The sequence below is a fragment of the Podarcis gaigeae genome (genome assembly GCF_964106915.1).
Source record: "Podarcis gaigeae genome assembly, chromosome: 5".
NCBI classification, from domain to species: domain Eukaryota; kingdom Metazoa; phylum Chordata; class Lepidosauria; order Squamata; family Lacertidae; genus Podarcis; species Podarcis gaigeae.
The window spans coordinates 31,682,081-31,707,310 of record NC_139681.1 but is presented as its reverse complement, the minus strand read 5'-3'; the positions used below and the strand labels follow the sequence as shown (position 1 = coordinate 31,707,310).

The 25,230-nt window shown below is 43.2% G+C and overlaps 1 protein-coding gene across 1 annotated transcript in view; it reads left to right on the top strand.

The window, feature by feature from the left end:
• Window positions 1–855: 855 nt before the first annotated feature.
• CDH23 (cadherin related 23) overlaps window positions 856–25,230 on the top strand; it is a 394,671-nt gene continuing 370,296 nt past the window's right edge. Inside the window, exons 1-2 of the mRNA XM_083740685.1 lie at window positions 856–1,399; window positions 25,118–25,189. Coding sequence (XP_083596811.1) covers window positions 25,123–25,189 — 67 coding nt within the window. The 5' untranslated portion in view covers window positions 856–1,399; window positions 25,118–25,122. The remainder of the gene's footprint in view (window positions 1,400–25,117; window positions 25,190–25,230) is intronic.

Genomic DNA, 25,230 nt, shown 5'->3' with positions numbered 1-25,230 from the left:
TATTGAGTACATGATATATTTTTTTCACGATGGAGGCTCTGCACTTCTTAATCAGGGGTGCATGGCAGGCTGAAATTCAACAGGTGCTGCATCCCCATGCCAAGAAAGCAGCAATAGGGAAAGCTGTCCGTTTGGATGCATTCAGTCTGTCTCTCTTACTGGCCCTGTTCTCATGCTTTTAACATGGACCCGATTGAACATAGTGCCTCCCCACCAAATCACTTTATTTCCATGACGGAGAGAGCTTCACCTGGTGAATTTCTGCAGGGCATGATTTTGCTAGGGATGGCTGAGCAGGGCAGTATAAAGAAAAGACGGCAACTCTAGTGCACAACCTTTGTCAGGAAAAAAAGAGGGAGGCCGATTTCGCTAACTGCAAGGTCGCAAAGGATTCCTTGGTTGCACCTTTGTGGGGATTTGTGTCCCGCCCCTGATCCCCAGAGCAAGAAGGGGGCGCTTAAAGCCCGCGCCTACAAAGAAGTTCGCTACATAGTGTCAAGCACGCGGATTCCTTCCAGTTTCTCCCGTCCTTTCTGAGATTTAAAAAAACCCCAACTGAAACCAGACGCCCGAAAGCGAGCCGCCGACAGCGACTGTGCTGAGTTGTGCTCGGCGACGTTTCGCAGCCACAGAGGAGCGCGCTCCGGCTTTCGTGCGCCTCGGGGCGGGAAGGGCTGTCGGAGTCGCCAAAGCAGCGGGTCCCGTGACATCAGCTGAAATATTCACCGCTCGCCCGCTGCTGCTCGTGCTGCTCCTTCCTCCGTCCGCGCGCGCGCGCCAGCTGCGCTGCTGCTGCTGCTGCTTCTCCGACGACTCCTGGCTGCTTCCGCGGGCGGAGGAGAGAAAGAGAGCGCGCGCTTGCGCTGGGGTATATATCTCCTCCTCTTCTCCCCCGCCGCCACCAACCTCGAGGGAGCTGCTGCCGCGCCCCTCCCCCCCCCAGCTACCACGCGCATCCCTCGGGAGGGGGAGGCGCCCAAAGTTGCTCGGCTCCTCAGGCGAGCGAAGCGCCGCCGGGCAGCGACAGCAGCAGTAGGAGCAGCAGCAGCAGCCGGAGAAAGAGGCGGCGCCCGCGCTCCTTCGCTGGACTCCTGCGAGGCGCGCGAGGTTGGGAAGGCGGCGCTCTGCGGCACAGGAGGAGGCTCCCAGCAGAGGAAAGCGACTGGATTACGGTCGGCGGGCCATGGCAGAAGAGCCGGCGCTGGGCTGGGAAGGTCGGCGAGCGAGGGACGGCAGGAGGTGACTTGGCGACGACGCGCGCCCTCCACCTCTTCCCCTCCGCGAGCTTTGGCTGGCCAGAGGAATTCCTTCGCAGGCTCTTTCTTGGCCAAGAGCCGAGCACCCCTCGCCGACGCCAGCTGGGCAAGCGCACCGCTCGCTCCCCCTCAGCCGCCCACAGGTAAGGCGAAGTTTCGAGCCCCCCCCCCGCGCGCCCCTTTCCCGCGTTTTCTCTCCGCCGGAACTTTGAGAGGCGCTTCTTCTTCTTTCTTGGACGCTCGGCGCGCCTCCAGTAGAAGCGAAGACCGAGCTGGCAAAGTCCTTCGCCGCCCCAGCTCCCGGTTTCAGTTAACTTGGCCGCGTCGGAACTCGGAGCGCCCTGATGGTTTTAGTCGGGGGTGTTTTTTTTAATAGCCTGCCTGGTTCCAGAGGTTTATGGCGGGTGGCAGCTGAGCGAGAGCAGCTCAAGTGAACAGGGAGAGGTTGCAGTTCTAAGCAGGGTTTTTTTGGGTTTTTTTGTGAAGGAGAAAAATCGTTTTGTAAAAAGCAGGTCCCGCACGCGCTCTGGGGTTGTGTGTTTCCCTGAAGGCGTCAGTAAGGCGGAAGGGGGACTGAGAAGGTGCGCTGCTATCGCTGCGCGTTTCTTGTCAGAAACTTCTCACCTCAAGATACGAGTGCTTGGGATTTCAGCCTTAAATATTCTGAGGCTGCAATTCTATATCCACGGACCTGGGAAGCAAGCTGAATGAATGAGTCTTTCTTCTGACTTGAGTAGGAGGCTGCAGAACCACTGCGAGTCTGTAATGGTGCTAAGATTCTTGCAGTTGCACATAAGCCCCATAGAACACGAGGGCTTACTTCTGAGTAAACATGCATAGGATCTGGCTATGCTTTTATCCACCAGATGACAGGTAGAAAATGAAGGGGGGAGGGAAAGCATCCTCCTCTTTGGGTTCTCATCTTGAGCACTCTTGCAAGGGAATAAGCACCACTGAAAACAGTGGGACTTGTTTCTGAGTCAACATGCATGGGATTGTGTTGCCAGGGTCTTATTTATTGATGATACTTCTGAGTTGACTTTTCTAACCACCCCAGCCAGGCAACATGCAGTAGGAAAACCCTATGACAACTGTGCATTGAACTAAAACAAATTGGAATATAGGAGCAGCCTTAATAAAGTAAAATGGGGTTTTGCTCTTTTTTTAAAAAAAGAGCAATTTTAATACTAAGAGCAGGTTCAAGTGTCTTTTTAAATGCAGCCTCTAAGAGTGTTGAATCCAATAGTGCAAAAATGAACAGTGAAAGAAGCCATAACATAAAATAATGACAATCTGAGGAGCTATAGATGATAGATAGATGCTAGATAGATAGATAGATAGTGCTGCAACCCTATACATACTTGCTTAGGAGAAAGCCCCACTAAACTTGCCAGGACTTACTTCTGAGTAAACATCTATAGGATTGGGTTCCCCAGACGCAGTTGCTTTTTTCTCTTTGACCACCTGTTCTGATGTAGTTTCTGCAATGAAGGCAACTGACAGCATTACCTTGTGCATATTTACCAGTACTTAGAATTAAACAGGACTTTCTCCCAGTAAGCGTGCGTATAATTGCACTGAGAGCTTGGAAATACGGTGAAAAGGAGCATGAAATTTGAAGATCAGTTAGACTCCAAGTGTATAATAGAGAGTGTATAGGGTTGGCAACTTCTGTTCTCTCCCCTCCCTTTATTGCAGAGCTTTTGAAATTGTGTGTACCTTGCAAAAGGCTAAATAAGTACATAAAAACAAAGCTTTCCCTACCAGTCCAGCTCAGTGTTGCAAAAAGTTTAAGCTGTTAAAGACACCAGGCAGGAGGACAATTAAGAACTGGCAGCCCCCAGAGCTTCTATGGCAAATAAATAGAAGTCTGACACCTGACGCCCACCTAGGGCACCAAGCAGGAAGGTAAGACAGCTCTCGGAGTCTGCTGCCTAATCATATAGCTATTCCAAACTAGCAAAGCTTCCTTAGTCCTTTGGAAGGACCAGGTTGCATGGTAATGAAGTCACACAAACATGCAGTGATTGCTACTTTGGAGGCACTTGTTGGATGGGAATGCAGTTTTGCTGACAAGCTGTTTTACACAGCAATCACTGTCTGGGGGCTGCCCATAGGACTGCAGCTGGGCAGTGCAATCCCATTTTTGGAAACTACTCAGATTGAATTCTGCGGGATTTATTCCTTACTAAATGTGATCAGGTCGCCTGCAGTCCTTTTTAAAGTGCTTGTCTGTTTGGCAGTCATGCTCCCCAAACAGGGGCTTGTAAGCATCTAACGTTGCACTGCTCCTATTTGGCATTAAGTTCTATTAATTTCAGTGACTGTTACATTCGTGTAGAGCTACTTTAAAAGCATGGAACTTACCTCAGCAGATGCATCAGAGTGGGATGGGGGCTGAAACACCTGAAATGCTTCTCTGTTTAGAATATTTATACCCTGCCGTTCATCATATAGTTCAAGGCAGCTTTTGTACAGTAGTGTTAGTCAGCTCTTTTAACTACCTTCTTGTCATACCCCAAAGCCCCAGATAAGTGTGCTAAGGCATGAAAACCTTAACACAAAGGAGGCTGTTGAGCCTAGTCCTAGAAAGCAGCACATTCAGGCTGCCCTAAGCTGTGTGACAAGACTAAGCAGGGACCTCCATCCCTTGAATGTGAAGCTAAATGTTAACTTTCTTCCAGCAAGCACCTCCTGGCTTATCAAATTCCTTCACCTATAAAGCCCCATCCCTCCAGAGATGTCCTATGCAGCTATGCTTAGGGTTACTTTGCAAGCAACGGGGATCACTTGGAATACCCTGTACTTAAAACCCAGTGTGTCGTCTTTTGAAAGGTCTGAGTAAGACTCAGCAAGTGTCCTCAAGGTTGGGCAGATGACTGAGCAAGCTCTCCCTCTGTGATGGGGTTGGTTGAATGGGTCCCATCTAGAAACCACTGTGTTCTGAATGAGTCCCAGTTTACAGGAAGCACACCTCCCATTGTTTCAGTGTAATTTTGTGAAGTAATCTTGTCTGAGGTGCACCAGGGGAAAAAACTCTTTCTGCATGGGTGATGACCAAAGAAGAGCATAGTTCATTGGGGGAGGGGGGCTGGGGAGTAACATGCCTTCCCCAATATGTTAGATAAAATTACATGAAAGAGAAATGATGCTATACAGTGCTTCATATGAATGATCACATTTGAAATGTGTTTTCTCCCAAGCAAGTCCTATTGACTCCAGTGGAACTTTGAGTACACAAGGATTGCAGCCTTAATTTGATTTGCAATTTGATTCAGTTATAATCTGTGTGTGGAAAGTGCCTTTCCTTCAAGTAACTACGGGGGTCCAGCAATTGAGGGGGTGGGCAGGGAAATGGCACAAGCTGCTGTATGTATTGGCATCCTACTCCTGGAGGGGTTTCCTTCTGACCCTTCTCCCTCTGGCACTGTCTATTTTCAAATGTAGCCTGGGGAATCCCCTGGGTGGATCTGCCCCCACCCTTACCCAAAAAAGCAACAATGCACCGCCACAAAACTGTTGCCCTGTGTTTTAGTTTTAATGTATCCTGCTGCAATTGTTCCAGGGATCTCCTATTCTTTCCTGTTTCTCTTTCCACTCTAAATGAAGTACTTTTTTTTTATTCATAGCTTCTCCCTTTCCCCCTCTTGGCATCTTTAACTGCATATATTCAGGGTTAAAGGTGTTAAAAGCAGGAAGGGATGGGATCTGGAGGCAACCTGTACTATTTTTAGCTGACCGGCTACCTATTGGCATCTTGGCCAAGGGATGGGGAGAAGAAGAGAGAGCCAGCAAGTATTTAGTGCTTGAGCATTTTTCACAATGAAGTTGGATGAGTTGTATGTAGATAGGCATAGTTCAAGAATTGTCTCATCTTAATATTATCTAAAGACGAGCACTGTCTGCAGGAACAATTTACTAATTTATGTTGCACTTCTGCTTTTTGTACCAGCCATAACTAGGAACTTAGTAACTTGTTCATGTGAGTTATGGCCCATACCCCACTTAAAGATGCCCACTTTTGCAGAATCTGATTTAAATGTTAATAGATTAGGTAAGGGCAAATATACTTCTTTCTTGATCACATGCTGTTATTTTAGTGGTGTCCAAAGACAGACTTTATTCAGGCAAGGATGGAATTGGGGGGGGGGGGAGTTAGAGAGAACGTAAAAGAGAACCAAGAAAAGTTAGAGAGAAATAAAAATAAGTTAGGAATGGAGAACAACAGTGGTAGGTGTTTTAATCTTTCTTCAGAGGATCACAGCCAGGAGTGGTGACCTAGACTCAGAATTAGTATACATTATATATTCCACAACATACCTCTAGATTAAAAACCATTGTATTTCTGACAGCTAGTAGCTTTGCACACTGACGCCAACAATGTCCAGCAACATCCTTTTGCCCTCCCTCCTTCATCTACTTATTGAAACCTAAGTGATTGAGCCAAGTCGTTATCAAAGCAAAGAGATAAAATGCAAAGAAGAAGGCCTCTCCTTGACAGGTGGCAGAAGCATGCCTACCTGTGTGCACGCTCCATTTCCCCAGCTCATAGAGAAAGAGAGTTTTACCCACCTGAGCCTGATGTTGCTCCTTGCTAGATCCTTATTTGATCCTGAGCTGCATACGTAGCCCCAAAGAGCAACTGGGATTTGGTTGGATAGGTTAGGCAAATGGGGTTACTGGCACCCTTTCTCCTCAGAAGCAATGTCCTATGCTTTCTTTTCTTTACAAAGGAAAACAATGCAGAAGGACCAGCTTTGACGTACTGGCCTTTGCAAGTATTCAGTTGTGCATAACAGGCAAACGAACCTGCCCAGCAAAGGAGGCCATGCCACAACCAGCTGATGCTCTCTGCTCCCCAAAGTGCTCCCTCTTATATCCTTTGTGATGAAGGAAGCTTGGAGGATATGAAAGGGCTGGTGAATGTGGTATTCAGATCTGAAGTACTTATTCATTCAGCATCTGCACCTTTGAATCAAATAGGGTCTCAGGAACGGCAAATATAGAACTAGGAATCAGCTTCACACTGGTGGAGGGGGCAGGGAAGAGCCTGTTTAAAGAGCATTCCCAGTTACAGTGTCTTCCCAGCCTCTTCTTCCACCTGCTCACTTGAAAACTGCAGTGGGTTCGGTGAAGGGAAGGAGGACTTGGGTTAGAAGCAGGTCCCTTGCTTTGATCTCTCCGAAGCCTCGATTTTCAGCTTAATCTCCCTCAAGGAGAACATCTGTCAGCAGCCTTACTTTGCATGGTTGAAGAGATGCCACAAATGGCAGGCAAAGTGGTGGTTTCAGAACTGGAAGTGAACTAGCCTTTTAACATTTCAACAAGTTCTTAAGCAGGTAGGAATGGGCTTTGTTGGCACAGATAACAAAGTCCTGATTTTCACAAAGTGGAAGGATGTTTTCTTGCCTGCCACCTTTCCTGGGTGTTATATAGTCTTTGGGAATGGGTGATAAAGAGGGTTTCTCTCTCATGTTCTCATTGTGTTTTGGGGGAGAGGGTGAGAAAATAGAGGTGGAAAGTGGACCTGAAATGGTGCTCATGAAAAACGTTTGGAACCGTTCTGCTGCATGATATCAGTTGGATTGGTGAGGTGGCAATGCGAGAGAGAGAGCCTCTTCTTTGAGGGAGTTCTGGATCTCTCTGCCTGCTGTTGTGTTTAACCTTCTTTAGTTAAGAGCTTGATATGCAACCAGGTTGGGCTGTGGTTGTAGCCTGGCAAGATATAATACTAATGGTGATGTTTTTGCTTGCCAACAAATCAGTTTTGACTCTTCCAGTCTCACAGCAGGCACTTAAACAATAATGTTGTTGCTTTCTTGAGATTGTAATCCTAAACACACGTTCCAAGAAGCAAGTCCAAATAAGATTAGGGTGTACTTCTGAATGAACACGTTGAGTATGAGGCTGTTAGTGCATTTTGATGTTGAGAGGCATGGGTTCCATAATGGCTTGGGTGGTACTTTTTGCTGAAAATAGCAAGCTTCCTGGATACATAGATTTCTGATGAACCCCCTAAATGGTGTAGGAAAACATTTCCCCCCTTAATGTGTGATGTGTTATTGGTTACTGTATGTAACTTGTGTAGAATTTCTGCAAAGCAGTGCACTTTGACCCTCACTCAGTAGTACAAATTATTATATGGAATTGGAATTCCATTTTGGTTGGCTTTTCTAATTTACCTGTCTGAATTTGCTGTTTGGTTGTACCTTTGTCTAATTTTCATGGTTCTTAGCACAAAAACATTCCCAAGGCAGCATGCATCCTCTTCCATGGGTCTTGATTCTGCAAATAGTTGCAAACCTGAGCTGCTTTTTAAAAAATCATATGGTGTTTCCATAGTACTAGGTGTAAAATTACCTGGTTGCACCATTGCACTAGGCAATACATGGGTCTATCTCTTACACTTTCCCATTTTGTTATTTGCCATGGGGGAAACCTGCAGGGCCAGTCCACTGGATTAAGGCCATCAAAGTTGGGGAAAGGCCCTGATTCAAGTCTGTGTGATAGTGCAAAAATTCAGTCTTGAGTATGGATGCTATGTCTGTCACTAGGAAAGCACAGCATATCTAGGTAAGAGGGAGAAGACAGATAGGGTTATCATTTCTTCATATAATTTCAAATCCTAGAGTTGATTTACTGGTTTCAGTTTCTCGTTCAGTTCAGAGACTTGAATGGAGCATGAATTAGGAATTTGGATTAGAACATCTCTGCATTCTATCATAATCTTTAGACCACCCTAGATCATTTGCCCATGCTACCTTGTCAATTGATAAATGCTGATGCCCTGATTGAAACCCTGTTTTCTGTTGAATTCATTGTTCGAGCTGCATTTGAGCCACTGATTTGAATAAGGAACTGAGAACCACCTTGTGGCTTTGAATTGGGTGGGTGAGACTTCTAAGGGACTTCTAAGTGGGGACCAGCTGTGGACATTGAAACACCATGTCAGATCCCAGCGCTTCAGACTTGTGATAAGCTATGCTGGTGCACATAGCTGATCAGACAAGTAGCTTGGTTTCATCAAGTGAATATGGAGTGGCTTTGGAGGGGGTTTCCTCTAGGTAACCAGCCAAGGAATTTTCTATGCAAATGGAAGTGTACATTTTTCTTTCCTTAGTGTTTTCGGTGTGGCACAAATTACTAACATACAAATGTATAGACAGGCTATTGTAAATTCTTGTGGACTAGTAACTCTTGCATACATATTTGCAAGGCTGGTTTTGACATAAAACACACACATACCTCTCTCCCTTCAGGAAGAAGGCAATTTAAGGGTCCCCCCCCCCTTGCCTGTTCTGAGATTGCCAAGACCTTATGAGGAAACCCTTCCTCTGAATGTTTCAAGTCTTCCTGGTGCAGAGTAGAAAATGTAGAGGAATTCTTTCCCTAGGCACTGACAGTAATGGAATAATCAATCTGCTATTACTATTGCATGAGGCCATTTTTCTCCCCTCAAAGGTACTTGGAATGTTGACTCAGTGGAACAAGATGAGGTCTGGTCATGCCTAGCATGCTCCCCTGGCTCTCAGGATCTCTCACTGAGTGTCATAAGCTCATTCTATGAGATCTTCCTGGAGAGAAAAAATGAAGTAAAGATTAGCTCAAGGAGATGATTAGACAGCAATCTTATCCTTTCCTTTTTTGAATGTGAGTTGTTTTGTAAAATCACTCCAGCATGACAGTTGTATTAGGATTTTGCTACAAGATGTACCCGCATCACACAGGTTTATGACTTTTAGACAGCAGGGATACCAGGGAGCAATTTGGAAAATCTGTAGCATGCAAGGTAATGCACATAAGCAGTGAACATAGTCTTTGGACTGTGGCACATTCAAATCCAATTGAATGGTCAATAGGCTCTCTTTTGGTCACATTTCACTCAAATGCAGTATATTTTGCTACTTAATCCCTACAGGTTCAAGTGTGATAAGTCCCTTGCTTAGCCATCCCTTAAGCAATGGCACACACCTGCATATAATATAGACAGCTGGGGTTTTCTTGGATGTTTCTGTTGTCACAAGGGGGAGCCTATATGCCAGTTGGCCAAATTGCCTATAACTACATAGCATTGCAAAGCAGCAGCCGGGTTGGCCTAGATAACTAGAATCCAAGCTTAACAGAGACTGGTGGGCAGTGAATGTGTAATAGCCTGCATTCTCTTTCTCTCTCTCATGCCTAGTTTTCCAGCAAGCTTCTTAGATAAACTCCTGCAATGAGAGGTATAGGTAGCAGACGCTGCAATGCATGACACAGCTAGCAAACATCTTCCTTTAAAAAAAAAATCTATTGATAGAATAATACCAAAAAGCCCACAAAAGGTAGAGTTAAGATGTACATTTAGCTCATGTTAAAATCCCCAAAACCGAAGAGATTTGGCGATCATCTTTAGTGCTTCTGACCCCACTACGCTTAAGGAAGGGACACCATTTCAGATTTCATTTGGAGAGGTCGGTAAGGGAGTTCTAGTAAAGTTCAAAGGTCTGGTCTTGAATATGTTCAAGTTAATATTGCAAAAGTGTATACAAAGAATGTGTGACATTTTCTTATTCTTTCCTATTGTTATTGCTATAGCAATGTTAACATGACAAAAATGGCTATAGCATTATTATTATAATAATTAACATTTTAAAGAAAGTGATTTCTGACTTTGGTATGAATATGAAGCACAAAAGCCCACATAAATGCTCATAAAAATGGGGTGGTAGTCAACTAAGTTTTACTCAGAGTAGACCCTCTGAAATTAATGGGCCTAAATTTAGTCATGCTCATTTATTTCAGGGTTTCCAGCTGTCTTTGGACTACAACTCCCATTATCCCTAGCTAACAGGACCAGTGGTCAGGGATGATGGGAACTGTAGTCCAAAAAACACCTGGAGACCCAAGTTTGGGAAACCCTGATTTATTTCAGTGGGCCTACTCAGAGTAAAACGGGCCTGGTGGCTAAAAATAGCACAAATGGCTAGTCTTACACATGTGCCATACAGGTCGGGAGTGCTAACTGTGCTATATATACTTATCTCCCCATATTATGGAACACAGTGCTTTATTTGCAATGGGGACAGATCTATCTATTCAGCAAGAGATTGTAAACATTACAGTGCAATGGTAAGGTCACCCCAGGCATGCCATTTTCAGCAGGTGAAAGGTAACTTACACCTTGGCTCTCATTCTGTTCAGGGTCTTAGAGTATTGGATTAAGAAGTATTGGATTAAGAGTATTGGATTAAGAAAGAAGCTTAAGGGTATGGGACACCATACCCTTTGGTGTTAGACTGAAAGATGCAAAATAGTTAGTGAAGCTGTATAGTTGACCAGTTGGACAGTGTAGAAAAAGCCACCTCTGGCTAATGTGTTTGACTCACTTGAATTGTGAGGCTCTTCCAGAAGTGTAGGTGCTGCACTGCTATTCATGGCACACATAGCTTGGTGTCTGCTTTATGGTGTAAACTTCTGCTAGTGAATAGGTTGGGTAAGTTTTTTTCAGGTTTCTGTGTGAAGGATTCACCATAGCCCCTAGACAGACTGTGGCATTCTTCTGCCGAAAAGTACATCTGTCGCTGTTCAACACATCTCTGCATGTGTAACAGAATACCTTCCCTGTTTTCACTAATTCATCACATGGGTTCTAATTACTAAAATGTTCAAAACCTAGTTTCACCTTATATGTGAAAATAGGTAAAAAGATAAAGGAAGTAAAGGACCCCTGGACAGTTAAGTCCAGTCAAAGGTGACTATGGGGTTGCAGCGCTCATCTCACTTTCAGGCCGAGGGAGCCAGCGTTTGTTCACAGACAGTTTTCTGGGTCATGTGGCCAGCATGACTTAACCACTTCTGGTGCAACAGAACACCGTGACAGAAGCCAGAGTGCACAGAAATGCCATTTACCTTCCTGCCACAGTGGTACCTATTTATCTACCTGCACTGGCATGCTTTCGAACTGCTAGGTTGGCAGTATATGTGAAAATAGCATTGTAGAGGCCCCCATATCCAGCAAATGTGGGAAAGTTCCTATCATGGGGTCACAACAACCATGGTCTCAAAAGTTGGCCTGCTTCCGACCATGCAGTACCTGTGGTGGTACATTGTGCTATTAAAAAACTCCAGAAGTAGCAGAGAGATACATGGAAAGTAATTGGCTTTTCATTTCTAGCCAGGTGCAGGGCATAGGTCCAAGCAGATGATGTCACCAGGGACTGGAACTGTGTTTAGTGCCCTGGATTGCAGCTGCCTAAATCTGCCTTGTGGTCATTGGCTCAACCAAAGGATCACAAAAGCTTACAGGCCTGGTTACAGATCCACAGGCTCATCACCTGCAGCCTCCAGTGAGCTCAATGATTCTAAGCATTACTGAATGTGGCAACAATCCCTCTCCTTTTACATTTGCTGAGCTGGAGGCTATTACACGGGAGAGCCTGAGAACCAGGGATTTCAACTTTTGCTTTTGCAGATAGTTGCATTAGGTAGATCCTGTCATGTGGATCTTCCCCAAGGCAAGAAGAAAGAAAGGGAGAAAGAAAAAGAAAGAGTTGCTCCTTAAAGGAAGAAAAAGAGCATGTGTTGTCACTGGAATAAAGATGTGATTTAGACCTCAGCTGCTCTGGCTTCTATTCATAGTAGAAAACTTAATTGTAGCTAGAGACTGACAGGTTAAAAATAAGAGAGAGCAGCCAAGCTGAGGTAGTGTGACTTACCAGAATAAAAAGATTAAGAGTAACAGAGTGATTTACTGGCTATATTAGATTAACTGCTATGGTACTGGAAGAAAAAGCCCTGCTTAAAGTTTCCTGAACATTCAAGGAGAGGACAAGAGCAGAATAAAAACAACACCGCAGATTCGAATGGAGCCCAAAGTGGGACGGCTAGTGGTATATGCAGCTAGTCTCTCTCTCTCTGTGCAGAACCTGTTGAGGACCAGAATTCAAACCAAGCTGATACAATTGTTTACATTGCCGTTGTAACTGCTACAGAATAAAAGTAAGAGAGGTTCTAAAGCCTGCATTAACAGGGCTACAGATACAAAATCGCATTCTGTATATTTTCTCAATTGATTGATCCAGAGTAATGTCATCCTCAGGAATTCAGTAGCTCTGGGGGGACGACTAATTTGGGTAATCAGTGTAACAAGTTTTCAGAATTTAGGATCCCCACACTGCTGAAATCATGAGCACCCATTCTTATTTGTAATACTTCTCAAGCAATTTGTTAGTCACATGGGCTGCAAAGGCAACACTGGAAAAGTTTGTGATTATACCCAAGGAGAAAGTAATAAAAGTAGTAAAAGCCATGTCCTGTTTGCAGTTTGCCTTTTTCTCACCCTCAGCGAACATTGAGTGTTTCCCCCACTTATGGTTCTATCCTGCCCTTTTTCTAAGGAGCTTAGGATATTGCCAATGGGAGTTTTCCTATTCTAGCTTCACAATAGCCCTATGAGAGGACTTAGGGTGAGGGGTGGGTGGCTAGTCAAAGGTCATTCACTGACCCTCATGGCTGAATGGAGGTTTGAACTTGGACCTCTCCAGTCACAGCCCAACTCTCTGCCTCAGATGGCTTTCTACCCACTTACTGTTTAAAATCTATGGTCAGAATTCAGAATTTTTCGAGTAGATTTCTGTGAGTGCAGAAAGACCTCATCTTCCTTTCCTTCCCCCTTCAGCTCCCACATGCCCCCAAATCTTCTCCCAGTGGTCCCCAGCCATTTATTCCCAGCCATTTATTATGTTGAATATAACCCTGTACACCAGGAGTTTGAACTTGAGGAGGCATTGCCCCAATTGCCACAAATACACACACACAACTGTGATTTGGTCAGAAGAAAACTCCCTTCCTGAGAAAAGAGGTTCGTATTCTTCACAGATGGTATCTGAATCACATTATAATTTGGAACTAAATGTCAGAGTGATCTGAAGAATGAATAACACGAAATTGAAAAGCTTAAGGGAGGTAGCTTTTCAGAGTTTGTATTCTTTGATTTGTCACTTACTAGGGAAAAAGTTGAGCTGTTTCAGATGGCATATCTGGCTGTCGCAAGTAAGCTTAAGGAACAGGGCTGTGGTCTAGCTGGGCTTCTTATTGTTGAAGTTGGTTGTTAAAAATGCCAGCTGTGAGTCAGGATTCTGTTACGCTATGGAAATGCAACAGCTGAAATTACTTTTACCGTAAAAGGGTTGGTCAAAATTGAATGATTCATGAATGAAAGAACTGAGGGCTGAAGAAGGCTATTAGAAAAGAGGAAAGACATAGAACTGTAGAGAGAACGAGAATTTCCAGGTGGACTGACAGAAATAATGCAATACTTTATCAGCTGTGGGGAGTATTTGGATGACCTCTGTGGATCTGACACATTCATTGAGTAAACAGGCACTCTTATTAAGACTAATTATAAATGTGTTTGTTTGTGTGTGAAAGTTTTGCAACTATTAATATTGAGTTGTGAACGTTGCCCATCTCGGATTTAAAAAGTGGACTGCAACAGGAGCTGTCCCCACTGGAAGTGCTGAATTCATTGCTGCAAGCCACAGGGCCAATTGCCTTGAGACAAAACTTGCTCTAATGTGTGGCTTGTTGCTGTGGGATGTTTGGGGGCATCAAACAGCCTCAAAAATATGACCTGCCATTAAAATTCTGGTTATTACTGAGCACTAATCAAATAACTGGAAATAAGTGTGATGATCAATTGACTGGAAGGGACTGCAGGTATGCCATTGAATGTGGACAATAAATAATTATTGAGATTTTTCACAGTGAGCTTCTACTGGACCAAAAAAAACAAACCACCTTCAGAAACATTTTTTTGCTCACATCTCTAACTATGCAATTTAATGAGTAAATTAGTTTTCCCCGTCCCATCTTAAACTCTTTTTTACACTGGCTCTTCCGCATGTGTTCTGCTTTCAGACTTCCTCCTTCTGTATTGCTTTGGCTCCCCCTGCCTTTTTGTTTCATCTTTTCTCTGTCTTCTGGATTGTTGCTGTTTTTAACTCTTTGCTTTTTTATTATCTTTCTCCAGTTTCCTTCCAACTTCTCAAAACACTTTCAGTTCTTTTTTCTATTACTGCCCTCCAAAACAAAAACAACAACAACCACCCTTCATATTGTTTTTGAATGGGTAGCAGAGTCTCACAAGGAGCACAAAGTAACATCTCTCACCCACCCTACCTTCTAGTTTAGAGTTCCCATGCTATAGTCTGGAGTTCAGCCTCCTTTCCAGTCCATCACTCCTTTTATGTTACTACAGCAACCTTGTGGTACACAATGTGCTTGATGCTCAAAGGATGGCAACCATCACTTCCTTTAACCTCCTTTGCTTCTGGGAACAAAACGCTCTGAGGCTCCTTGCTGATACTTGTGCCGTAGCAGCAGCTAACTCCCCAGTGTTTTCAACTTTTCTCACGACTTTTGATTGCAAGGGTGGTGAAGGACAATGCATTGGCATGGAGGCAGCTGACATGCCAGGGCCTGAGGCAGGCTGGTTTTGAAGAATGAGGTGGTGAAGGAGTGAAAAAAGTGTTGGCATCAGCCTTGTTGACGACTGTGCCTGCTGCACTAAGAATTCACACACCTTCATGTTTTGAAAACTGAGCCTGTAAAGTAAAATCTGGGTGTTGCTGCAGAATCCTGCAGAAGTGCTGCCTTTCCAGTTTATATTTTTAGCTTTCACTTTGGGTGGGGGGAGCATTGTAGTGGTCAGTTAATTTGATATGCTTTTCACCACTTCCAACTCCCCCCCTTTTTTTTGCTTCCACCAGTCGCAACACCTTCAGCATCTTTATCCTTGCCATATTCTTTGTGACTCTGCTCTCTCCCTCCTGAGTTTGGGGTGGGAAAGAGGACGCTCACATTGTATGTAAATTTACCTGATTGCAATTGCAGAACCTATTTGTTCTATTTGCTAAAACGCCTCTCTATATGCTGCAAAGAATCGTAGCCATGCTGACTTTGGTACTTTAAGGTTTTGATGGTTTCTCAGTTGTCCCTTTTCACTAACCCCCAATTTCGTTTTGACTGTGGCTGATTAGCCATGGAATGCCCATGGTGTTCCTGTTTCAGACAGACCATCACCCTGATTAGCCTTGAAGAGCCTCCAGCAGCAAAGAGCCTCTCCCTAAGAGTTAAGTGAGCTTTGTGCGAAAGCAGCAAGGAACCTCTTGATTTAGATTACATTTTACGTGGAGCTTTCATCACTCAGGCTGTCCAGGGTAAGCTGTTGCGTATCTCTCCCCCACCCACCCCTATAAAGTCAACGTGTGGTCTTTTACCTCCTTGAAGAAGCTCCTGTAAAAAAAAAAAAGCTGTGCCACTTTCTTTTCAAAAAGGTATGCAAATATCAACCTGATTTAAAAATATTTAGACACTGAGAAAGAATTAAGTATTTCCTGTCTATGCAGCTAATACTTGGTGTGTGTATAGACTGCAACATAGAATTCGGATTTCATAGAGTCATAGAGCAGTAGAGCTGCAATGCAGGAATCATGGATGGCGGCTAACAGATTGAGGTTGAATCCTGACAAGACGGAGGTACTGTTCTTGGGGGACAGGAGGTGGGCGGGTGTGGAGGACTCCCTGGTCCTGAATGGGGTAACTGTGCCCCTGAAGGACCAGGTGCACTGCCTGGGAGTCATTCTGGACTCACAGCTGTCCATGGAGGTACAGGTCAATTCTGTGTCCAGGGCAGCTGTTTACCAGCTCCATCTGGTACGCAGGCTGAAACCCTAACTGCCCGTGGACTGTCTCTCCAGAGTGGTGCATGCTCTGGTTATCTCTCGCTTGGACTACTGCAATGTGCTCTATGTGGGGCTACCTTTGAAGGTGACCTGGAAACTACAACTAATCCAGAATGCGGCAGCTAGACTGGTGACTGGGAGCAGCCGCCGAGACCATATCACACCGGTCTTGAAAGACCTACACTGGTTCCCTGTATGTTTCTGAGCACAATTCAAAGTGTTGGTGCTGACCTTTAAAGCCCTAAACAGCCTCGGTCCAGTATACCTGAAGGAGCGTCTCCACCTCCATCGTTCAGCCCGAACACTGAGGTCCAGCGCTGAGGGCCTTCTGGAGGTTCCCTCACTACGAGAAGCCAAGTTACAGGGAACCAGGCAGAGGGCCTTCTCGGTAGTGGCACCCACCCTGTGGAATGCCCTCCCATTAGATGTCAAAGAGAAAAATAACTACCAAACTTTTAGAAGACATCTGAAGGCAGCCCTGTTTAGGGTTAGCTTTTAATGTTTAATAGGTTATTGTATTTTAGTGTTTTGTTGGAAGCCGCCCAGAGTGGCTGAGAAAACCCAGCCAGATGGGCAGGGTATAAATAATTATTTATTTATTTATTTATTTATTTATTTATTTATTTATCATCATCATCATCATCATCATCACCACCACCACCACCACCACCACCACCACCACCACCACCACAATAAAAGCATCTGTGACAGCTGGCCACCCAGCCTCAGCTTAAAACCCTCCATTGAAGGAGAGTCCTCTACCTTCCAAGGGAGTCTGTTCCACTGTTGAATAGCTCTTGCCCTTCGGGTCCTCCCCTCTGGAGCAGGAGGAAACAAGCTGGCTCCATCTTTTATGAAGACTGCTGAAGCTGGAGGGTGGGGCAAGGCAGGTGGAAAGAGCCATCATTGCCTGATGGCCAACAGGAGGTCTCTCTCCCCTAAACAACCAAAATTAGTATTTGTTAAATGGGCAAATGTGGGGGGTTTGGAGGAACATGGAAAACTTTTGGAATCACAGTACACAGCTGGAGATGTATGGGATTGTAGTTAGTAAGAAAAAAAGTAAAGTAAAAGAAATGGATTTTTATTTTATTTTATTTGCCTTGGAGATGAGATGGAAAACCCTTTTGGCACCACAGTATCACATCTGGGGACCCATAGGCTCAGCCATTTTTTAAATAATAATAATAATAATAATAATAATAATAATAATAATAATAATAATAATATGACAAATTATGGAAGGGTTTTGCAGGGTCACAGAAGCCTCTTGGGGGACAGATATCACTCATGGGTTGGTTAACCAACCTGTGCTATTCCAAAACCATTATCAAGTTAGTTTCTCTTTGTGAGTCTGATCAAAGAATATATAGCTAAAAGGGAACATGGCAGCCACTATTTCCATCATGTATATATTGAATTGGACTAAGGACTTTCAGACCTAAAAAGATGGGTTCCCACAGAGGCTTACAAAATCTGTTTTCATAAGCCCAACACAAAAGCTGATGTTCCTTGCATTGCCTGAAAACCTATATAGATTTGGGGTTTCTTTTTTGACCAGAAGTCTCTCAAATCTATTGTGGCAGGGAAAGCCTCATCACTTTGAAGTCAATGGGAGCGTTAGCATTGACTTCAACTGAATGAGGCTTTATTCATGGAAAGTACTACAAGAGCAAAACCAGAACATTTTTTCCCTAAATTAGTGCACTTGTAAGGCAGTAGGCATTGTTGCTCATTTTCCCCCCATCACATGCCATTCCATAGGATTTTCTTTTTTGCTCTGAATTTTTGCTTATAACCTAAAAATGTTCCATAAAGTGAAAAGAAGAGTGGACTTTTTGTGTGTTAGGAAGGTGGCTTCTTTTTGTAATAAAGGAGTGTTTCTCAAACAGTGGGCAAGGAACCATCCAGGGCTTCCTCGCTTCCCCCACTTGCTAGCACCAGCAACTCCCAACATGCTAAATAAAATGATCTGGAAGACAACAGAAGTTTGGGTTGGGGGGGAGAGAAAATGAGATCCCCCTTTTCTAAAGGGAAAGGGCCAGAGAAACTTTTGAATGACAGGTAAAATATAATAATAATAATAATAATAATAATAATAATAATAATAATAATATAAATAAATAAATAAAAACTGGGGCTAGAATAGAGGGGAATGGAAGAAGAAAGCTTTTACAGGAGGAAGAAGTGAATGTAAAAGCAGGGAGGAGAGAAGGAGGCCGTTCGGAGGGGAACAGAATACAGTGGTACCTTGCGTTAAGTACTTAATTCGTTCCAGAGGTCCATTGTTAACCTGAAACTGTTCTTAACCTGAAGCACCACTTTAGCTAATGGGGCCTCCCGCTGCCGCCGCGTCACTGCTGTGTGATTTCTGTTCTCATTCTGAAGCAAAGTTCTTAACCCGAGGTAATATTTCTGGGTTAGCAGAGTCTGTAACCTGAAGTGTATGTAACCTGAAGTGTATGTAACCCAAGGTACCACTGTAGAAGTGTGAAAGGAGGAGAGAGGAAACGGCAGGAGATGAGCAAAAATATTTTGAGCAGCATGCGCAGGTGAGGGGGAATGAAAAATTTTAAAAGCCTGCTTTAGAGCCTCTGGTGCAGCAAATCCTGGTGAGAATGGGGATGCTGAGTCACAATGTCTCCAGTCAGTCTTTAAGCTTTGAGGAAAATGGACTATGGAACCCCATTTCCTTGCCACATGGAAATTGCTGTGGCAAAGAATTCCCAAAGAGGGGTTAAATTACAATATAAAATTGTGCAAGTAATTGCCATCTGGTTATGGTAAACTCTGGCTCCGTATGCTGCCATTTTGTTATTAGCGTCATCTCCTGTGCGGCCATTTTGTGATTGGAGGGCCTCAGTCATTTCCGGTACTTTCAAGTGGGCCCTAGGGGTAAAGAGAGAGAGAGAGAGAGAGAGAGAGAGAGAGAGAGAGAGAGAATGAATATCACTGTATTAAGAGTGTAGAAAATACAGCAGATGCACAACTCAGTGAAGCCAGAGTGGCAATGTGCATATGCAATCCAAAAGGTGGTGCTGGGAACTTTGTGGGAGTCAGCACACTCCCCAAGAAAAGTAACACCACCCGTGGAGTTGTAGGATCATTGTGCCAAACATGAAGTTGCCTTACACTGAGTCCACCTGGTCCATTGTTTCATCTGGCCCAAAGCTACTATCTATTTCACCTGGCAGCGTATCTGACAGGCGTTTTGCAACACAGAAATGTCTGATATCCATGTGAAGTGGAGGTGCCAAGCTTCTTAAATGCAGAGTTCTGCCACACAAATAACACCTTAAAGTTACTGAGCGACTATTCCAAGTCTGTAATAGCTTTTGGCACCATGGCTGCAGAATAGTAGTCATACTTCTGTAATATCATATTTATCCTCTATATGAAGTGCCAGTGAACTATATTTATTAAGGGACCGTTTTTAATCACTATGGGCGGTGGGGGTAGGAGGTGAGATTCTTCACTGGGAACAAATCTCATTTCCAAGAGTCCTTACAAAATGAGCCATAAAATTACAATATTTCAAAGTACTTCGTAATTCCAGTACAGGCGGCTCTTCATCATGGAATATGAAGGCTCGGAAAATACAAAACTCATTAGATTAAAATAAACCACCTACTGCGAGGAAGAAAAGCTTATTTATCAATATCAATTTTGTTTCTGATTACCCTGCATGGCAATTTGTTACTACCAAGAATTATGATTTGGGTATCATTCAGACCCAAATGAAAGTGTCTTTCCTGACTCTTAGTTTCAATTTCTTTTGAAATTTACTTAGTTTTAAGGCAGGTAGAAAATGATGGTTGGTAACTAGGTAACATGTCAACAAAAGACACAAAATCTTAGCAACACAACCAATTACACCCCAAATTTCTTGTCTTGAGATACTTTTTCAAAATCTTGACACTGCAAACATATTTTGTTTCTATCCATGTATAATAAATATAAAACAAGTGTCTATTTTTCTCCAATTTCAACTATCTTTTTTTTAAAAAAGTGTTAAAGACATAAGTAAATGCTTATAATAACCCAATCCCATCTATGCTTACTCAAAAGAAAGTCTGAGTTAAATGAAGCTTCTTTCCAAGTAAACATGCATAGGATTGTGGCCTAAATCTCAATTCATAACATTTTAGTGTAAAATACTGCATCTAGCATAAATGTGCAAAATGTGCAAGAACCATAAAACAGGATTTACAATAAAGGAAAAGTAAAATAATTACAACTTTCCAAAATTCCCTATAATTTTCCTACTCCACATTCTGTTATGGGTCAAGTTACCAAACAATCCGTATTGCCTTAAATTACAGGTAGCTGTGTTGGTCCAAGTAATCATAGAGTAATACCTTTATTAGCATTAGCTAAAATGTTACAAAGCAGGGAGTAAACTTAAATCAGCCATTCCTTGACTTTTGGAATTACTGCTGATTTCCATTGTGGCTAATATAACCTTAGGTGGTAATAAAAGATTTAAGACTAGTAATCTACGATCACCTTGATCGTTCTCATGCAAGGAACATAATAATACAGTCAGTGGGTCAATCCTCAGACTGACACAGACTCAGGTAGATATGCTGACCCAAGACTGTATTAAAAAAAAACCCAGGGGTGTTCTATATGGCCATGTTTCTGTTACTTGAAGAGACAGAACTTTCCTGAGAGAAGAGCTGGCATCTGGTAGCAGAGACCTGAAAGCAGAGAACAGAGGCTTAGATGTAATTGGACACGTTGGTAAACTGATCTCTGCAGAAGAAAGTTTGTCACACTGATACTTGATCCTGGCCTTGCTACACTATTCAACCGAGAAGTAAAACAATCTCTAACAGAATGCTCTCTGGCAATTAGTAGGCATGGGTTCAGACTAGTGGTGCATCAGATGTGAACTTGCACCACCATGTTCCCCCCCCCCCCCAATAATAACATGGGCAGGAAATTAAGTTCTCCCTTTAATTTTATATCCTGTATATGGTAAACTCAATGCTCAACAGTGGAGAAGTCAGGGGAAGTCCATACATAGGAAGGACCTTGTATGGCTGTCCACATATCATTTCCACACAGTCTTTAATAAATAGGTTAATCTACCGTAGCTTTATTTTATTACTCAGTCTGAGCCCATTTTTACTGGCAAGGGTCTATTTTAGCTGGAGGGGCAGCAAATTTAAAGGCACACTCATTTGTTAAGGCTCCTTTGATTCTAGTGTCTCCCTGTAATAAGGGATGGGGGGGGGGAATTACGAAAGCTGGCCCTGCATAGGTGACTGGTTGAATTACTTAAATTTCACATACCGGGCTTATCTGGCTTCAACTGGACTTCTTAGTAGTAACAGCACACCTTGTACAGGGATCAAAATTCATATATATATAGTTGTCTGAATTATCCAGCATGAACTAAAAGTCTTGTACCCATCTCAAAAATGGGTGGTTCAGTAATAATAGCATTTAAAATAAGAGAGGCAGCTTAATTACTACTAGCCTTTTAAACTTCTCTGGTCAGACCCTCTGTAAACACTGTCCCGGATGGTTGTCATTGCAAAACCTGAAGCTAGAATCATCCCATAATAGCTTCCTAACCATATGCTGCGGTTTCTCCCTCATATTGTAAAAAAATAATTTGACAATGTTCCACAAGAAGATTATTTCCTTTTGGTGTCAGAAAGAAGACAGATTAGCCTGAATTAATACTTCATCATGGCAAGTGGGCCTTTGAATTGGTAATTGGCATCGTCTGGTAGAGGACGCAGTAGTAACATGAGCAGTATACAATTTTTATGTCAAAATATTGCAATTGTAAATGATAAATAAAAATATATATGGATTGGAAACCTATCTTATGGTGGCAAGTGTGTCTTTATCTCCAAGACTATGGGACTATGAAACCTTGGAATTCAATATTTTATTCCAGAATTTAGTAAATATCTCAGATTCAAACTAAAGATACCACTTGTGGTGTGGGGTCTATGAAGCTGCTTGAGTTCACATAAATGGCTTGCATTTGCTTAAGCTGAATTTCTGATTTTTCTTGTTTCTTTGGAGAGCTGACCTGCCCACCCTGTGTGCCATATCATAACCTACTTTTGACAACCCCCTCCATTTCAAAAGCATTTGGGAATGTGCCGTTGCTGTGGTGTGCTTTCTTGGGGGGTGGGGGATAAAGTCTTAAAGCTATTGTGGCGTCATGTACCTAATTTCAGGTTTCTTAGGACTTGTTGCCATAGTTTTGGGAAATCACAGTAATAACAAATGTCATCCAACAATGCCCATTCCTAACACCATGCCATTAAAAAGGAAAAAAGGAAAGATGCTTTCTAGATTGAAGCATCACCTGGGTGGAAACCTGAAACATTGATGAGCGCAGAATTCACAAGCAACTCTAAAGAACTGCTTGCATAATGTAAGTAATTTGTTTAGAATAGACAACACAGAGCTAAAAGGGATGCTGTTGGTTCTGTCTTTGTAAATAATGTAAATTGCTTTTCTGCTTTTACTGCTTTTAAAGGATGCTCCAAGGGGCGAGGGTGAAGAGTGGAATTTTCTTTCTCTCCAAATCCGGCAAGCTGTAACTGAGGACTGGGCTTTCAGCATCTTCCTGTGCTGGAGACACAGTTGGCTTTTTTTGGAGCACCAAATGCACCTCCTTGGTGAAGAGTTCTATCATCCAAATGGTTTCTTGCATCCAAAGTTGAGTCTGCCTTTCGTACTCTGACCGTGTCAGGACTCTCAACAGCAGCCTGTGGTCAGAAACACAATGGCATTGGTCCAAGGAGAGTCTAGGTGTAGCTGGGGTCAAAGCACAATAAAGCCTAAGCAAACATGGTCCAAGAATCAGGGCAGGATGAAAGTGCACAGCATAATATCAGTGAATCAGTGAAAATGCACAGCATAATATGTAAGATTGTTCATAAGAGCTTGGGAGTAGAAAGTCTTGTGTTGTTCCAGCATCCGCGAGACCTAAACTGAGGGCTTACATCGCTTGGTGCCCCAGATTCTGTAAAGGACCAGTGTACCGACAACTAATTACCCCTGCTCCCCAGAAGCCCATTTACTCATGAGCAGCTCTATTACGCTAGAATTTGGGGTGAATAATCATTTGTTGGGTAACCGCTTGAGCCTGGAATTTCTGGTCCATAAGATAAAAATGCTGACCTAAACTACAGGAGTTCGACACAATATTCCATGCTATCTGAAAACATTGTGGAAGTGACAGAGACATCTATTTACTAATGCCCTATTTTTATGATTATGTGGGTGGGTGCGCTAAATAACAGCCAGAGACAACATGATGGTCTTGGTCTGTACACCATGTTAACAAAATCCATTCCCTAAAACAAAATGGGGATGGCTGATGCCAATATTGTTGTATCAATTGGATATGGAGAACTGGGGAAGGGGAGAATAGATCAATGAATGTGGGGTTTGTCATGCTTTCCCATCCATTCAGTAATATGGACGTATAAATGGAGAGTGCAGATTCATGACAAAACTATGTCGAGGCCACACCAGGAAGAGGGATCAGACCATTCAATAAAACCAAATGGTTTCAATAAAACTATATTATGTAAGTGAATAAGTGTATGTGTATAATAGGCACAACGTCTACCAAATGGATCTTGCATTATAATTTTAGTCTGTTTTTTTATTTTAAAAAAACAAACAAACCCAAAACCACAAACCTGGTAATTCCTTGTGATTTGGAATCTTGCTTTTCTTTCTTTATTGGAAGTGAGATTCTTTTGACTGATTTTTATTGTTGGGGAAACAACATAAACCCACGGCAACTTGATGCTTCTAAACATTGTGCTGCCATAATTCATTCTGTCTCCTGTACCACCAGCAGTGTAAGGAAATGTGTGCTCAAATAATCTATGCCTGTGATTTTCCTGGAGCCATAGTGGGACGCTTGTGTTGGTTTGCATGCTAATGTTCTTCCCGGCACATCACAGCTGTGCTCAGGTTGTGAAGCAGCTAGCACTAATGATGTACCCTCTACTGAGTGCAATGCACTAGGATTTCTTTTGCACAAGCCCCATTGAAATGAATGGGTTTTTCTTCCTGTTTATTCAATGCTCATTGAATTTAGTAAGGCTTGTGCTTTTGTTATCTGGCCTCACACACACCTTGAATTGGATGAATAGACAAGGGCAGGGAAGATCCCTGGAAGACATCCACCAATTTATCCACTTCTATTGAGAACAAGCAAAGCTACTTGAGTAATCCTGCAAGGTTGCATTGCCCACACCTCATAATCTGTGTATTCAAGCCCTCGGAACAATTTAACTGGATTAATAAAGTGTGATTGCTCCTATCAATCTCTAGGTGGAGATCACTGACACAGTCTGGAAGCACAATTTCAGTGCTGTCTGTGCCTAGGCTGGAAGCCAGGCTAGCTGTACTCTTCTGCAAATGCAATTTTAATTATAATATTCATTATTCACAGCTGCATCAGTTCAGACTTTTCAATATTTGCTACCAAAGCAGCCAACGTTCTATGCCTTGCACATTTTGCTGTCATCCACAGTCCATCATGAAACTCCAGTGTATAACAGAGTGGCCCTCAATCAAACAATTTCTACCCTGTGTTCTAATGGATTCTTGAGAACTGCCCTGTGGGTTGGTGCACATCCCCTAAATTTGGTTGTTGGGTGAGAAGCTTTTATTCCCCTTTCAGCAGCAAACATATCTCTTGCTGACACAGCAGTGTGTGTGTGTGTGTGTGTGTGTGTGTTTTTTAAGAGTAATGGATGCAATGCCTCTTATGCAGCCAGCAACATGAGGCAGATAAGGAAGCAGGATTGTATCAGAAAGAGCAATACTCTGCTGCAGAGCTGAGTTCATAGTGTGTGTGCGTGCACACACAGGTAAACATACCTACTGGGATCAGTGCCTGGCTTTGCACTTCAATAGTTCATTCTAAATCTTATTGAAAAGTTGGGGGGGGGTCTGTTTGGCCTTTCTCTTGCCCCAAATAACTAATGTGCATTTTGTGCTCAATTTTTGAGTCCAATTTTTCTTCTGCCTCCATACATTCCGAGGTGTGATCCTAAGTTTCACTTGATGGCACGAGTGCACTTTGATTTAATTAAATAAAGCAGGACTGAAATGATAATGATCTCTGTTCTCTTATTTTAGGAACCATGGAGTGTCACTTTTCTGCCAAGATCATTTTCCTTGCCCTTCTGTTCTCGGAGTGGGTCTGCTTGGGTAAGTCTTTCGGTCATTGCTCAACTATTATTTCTTCTCCC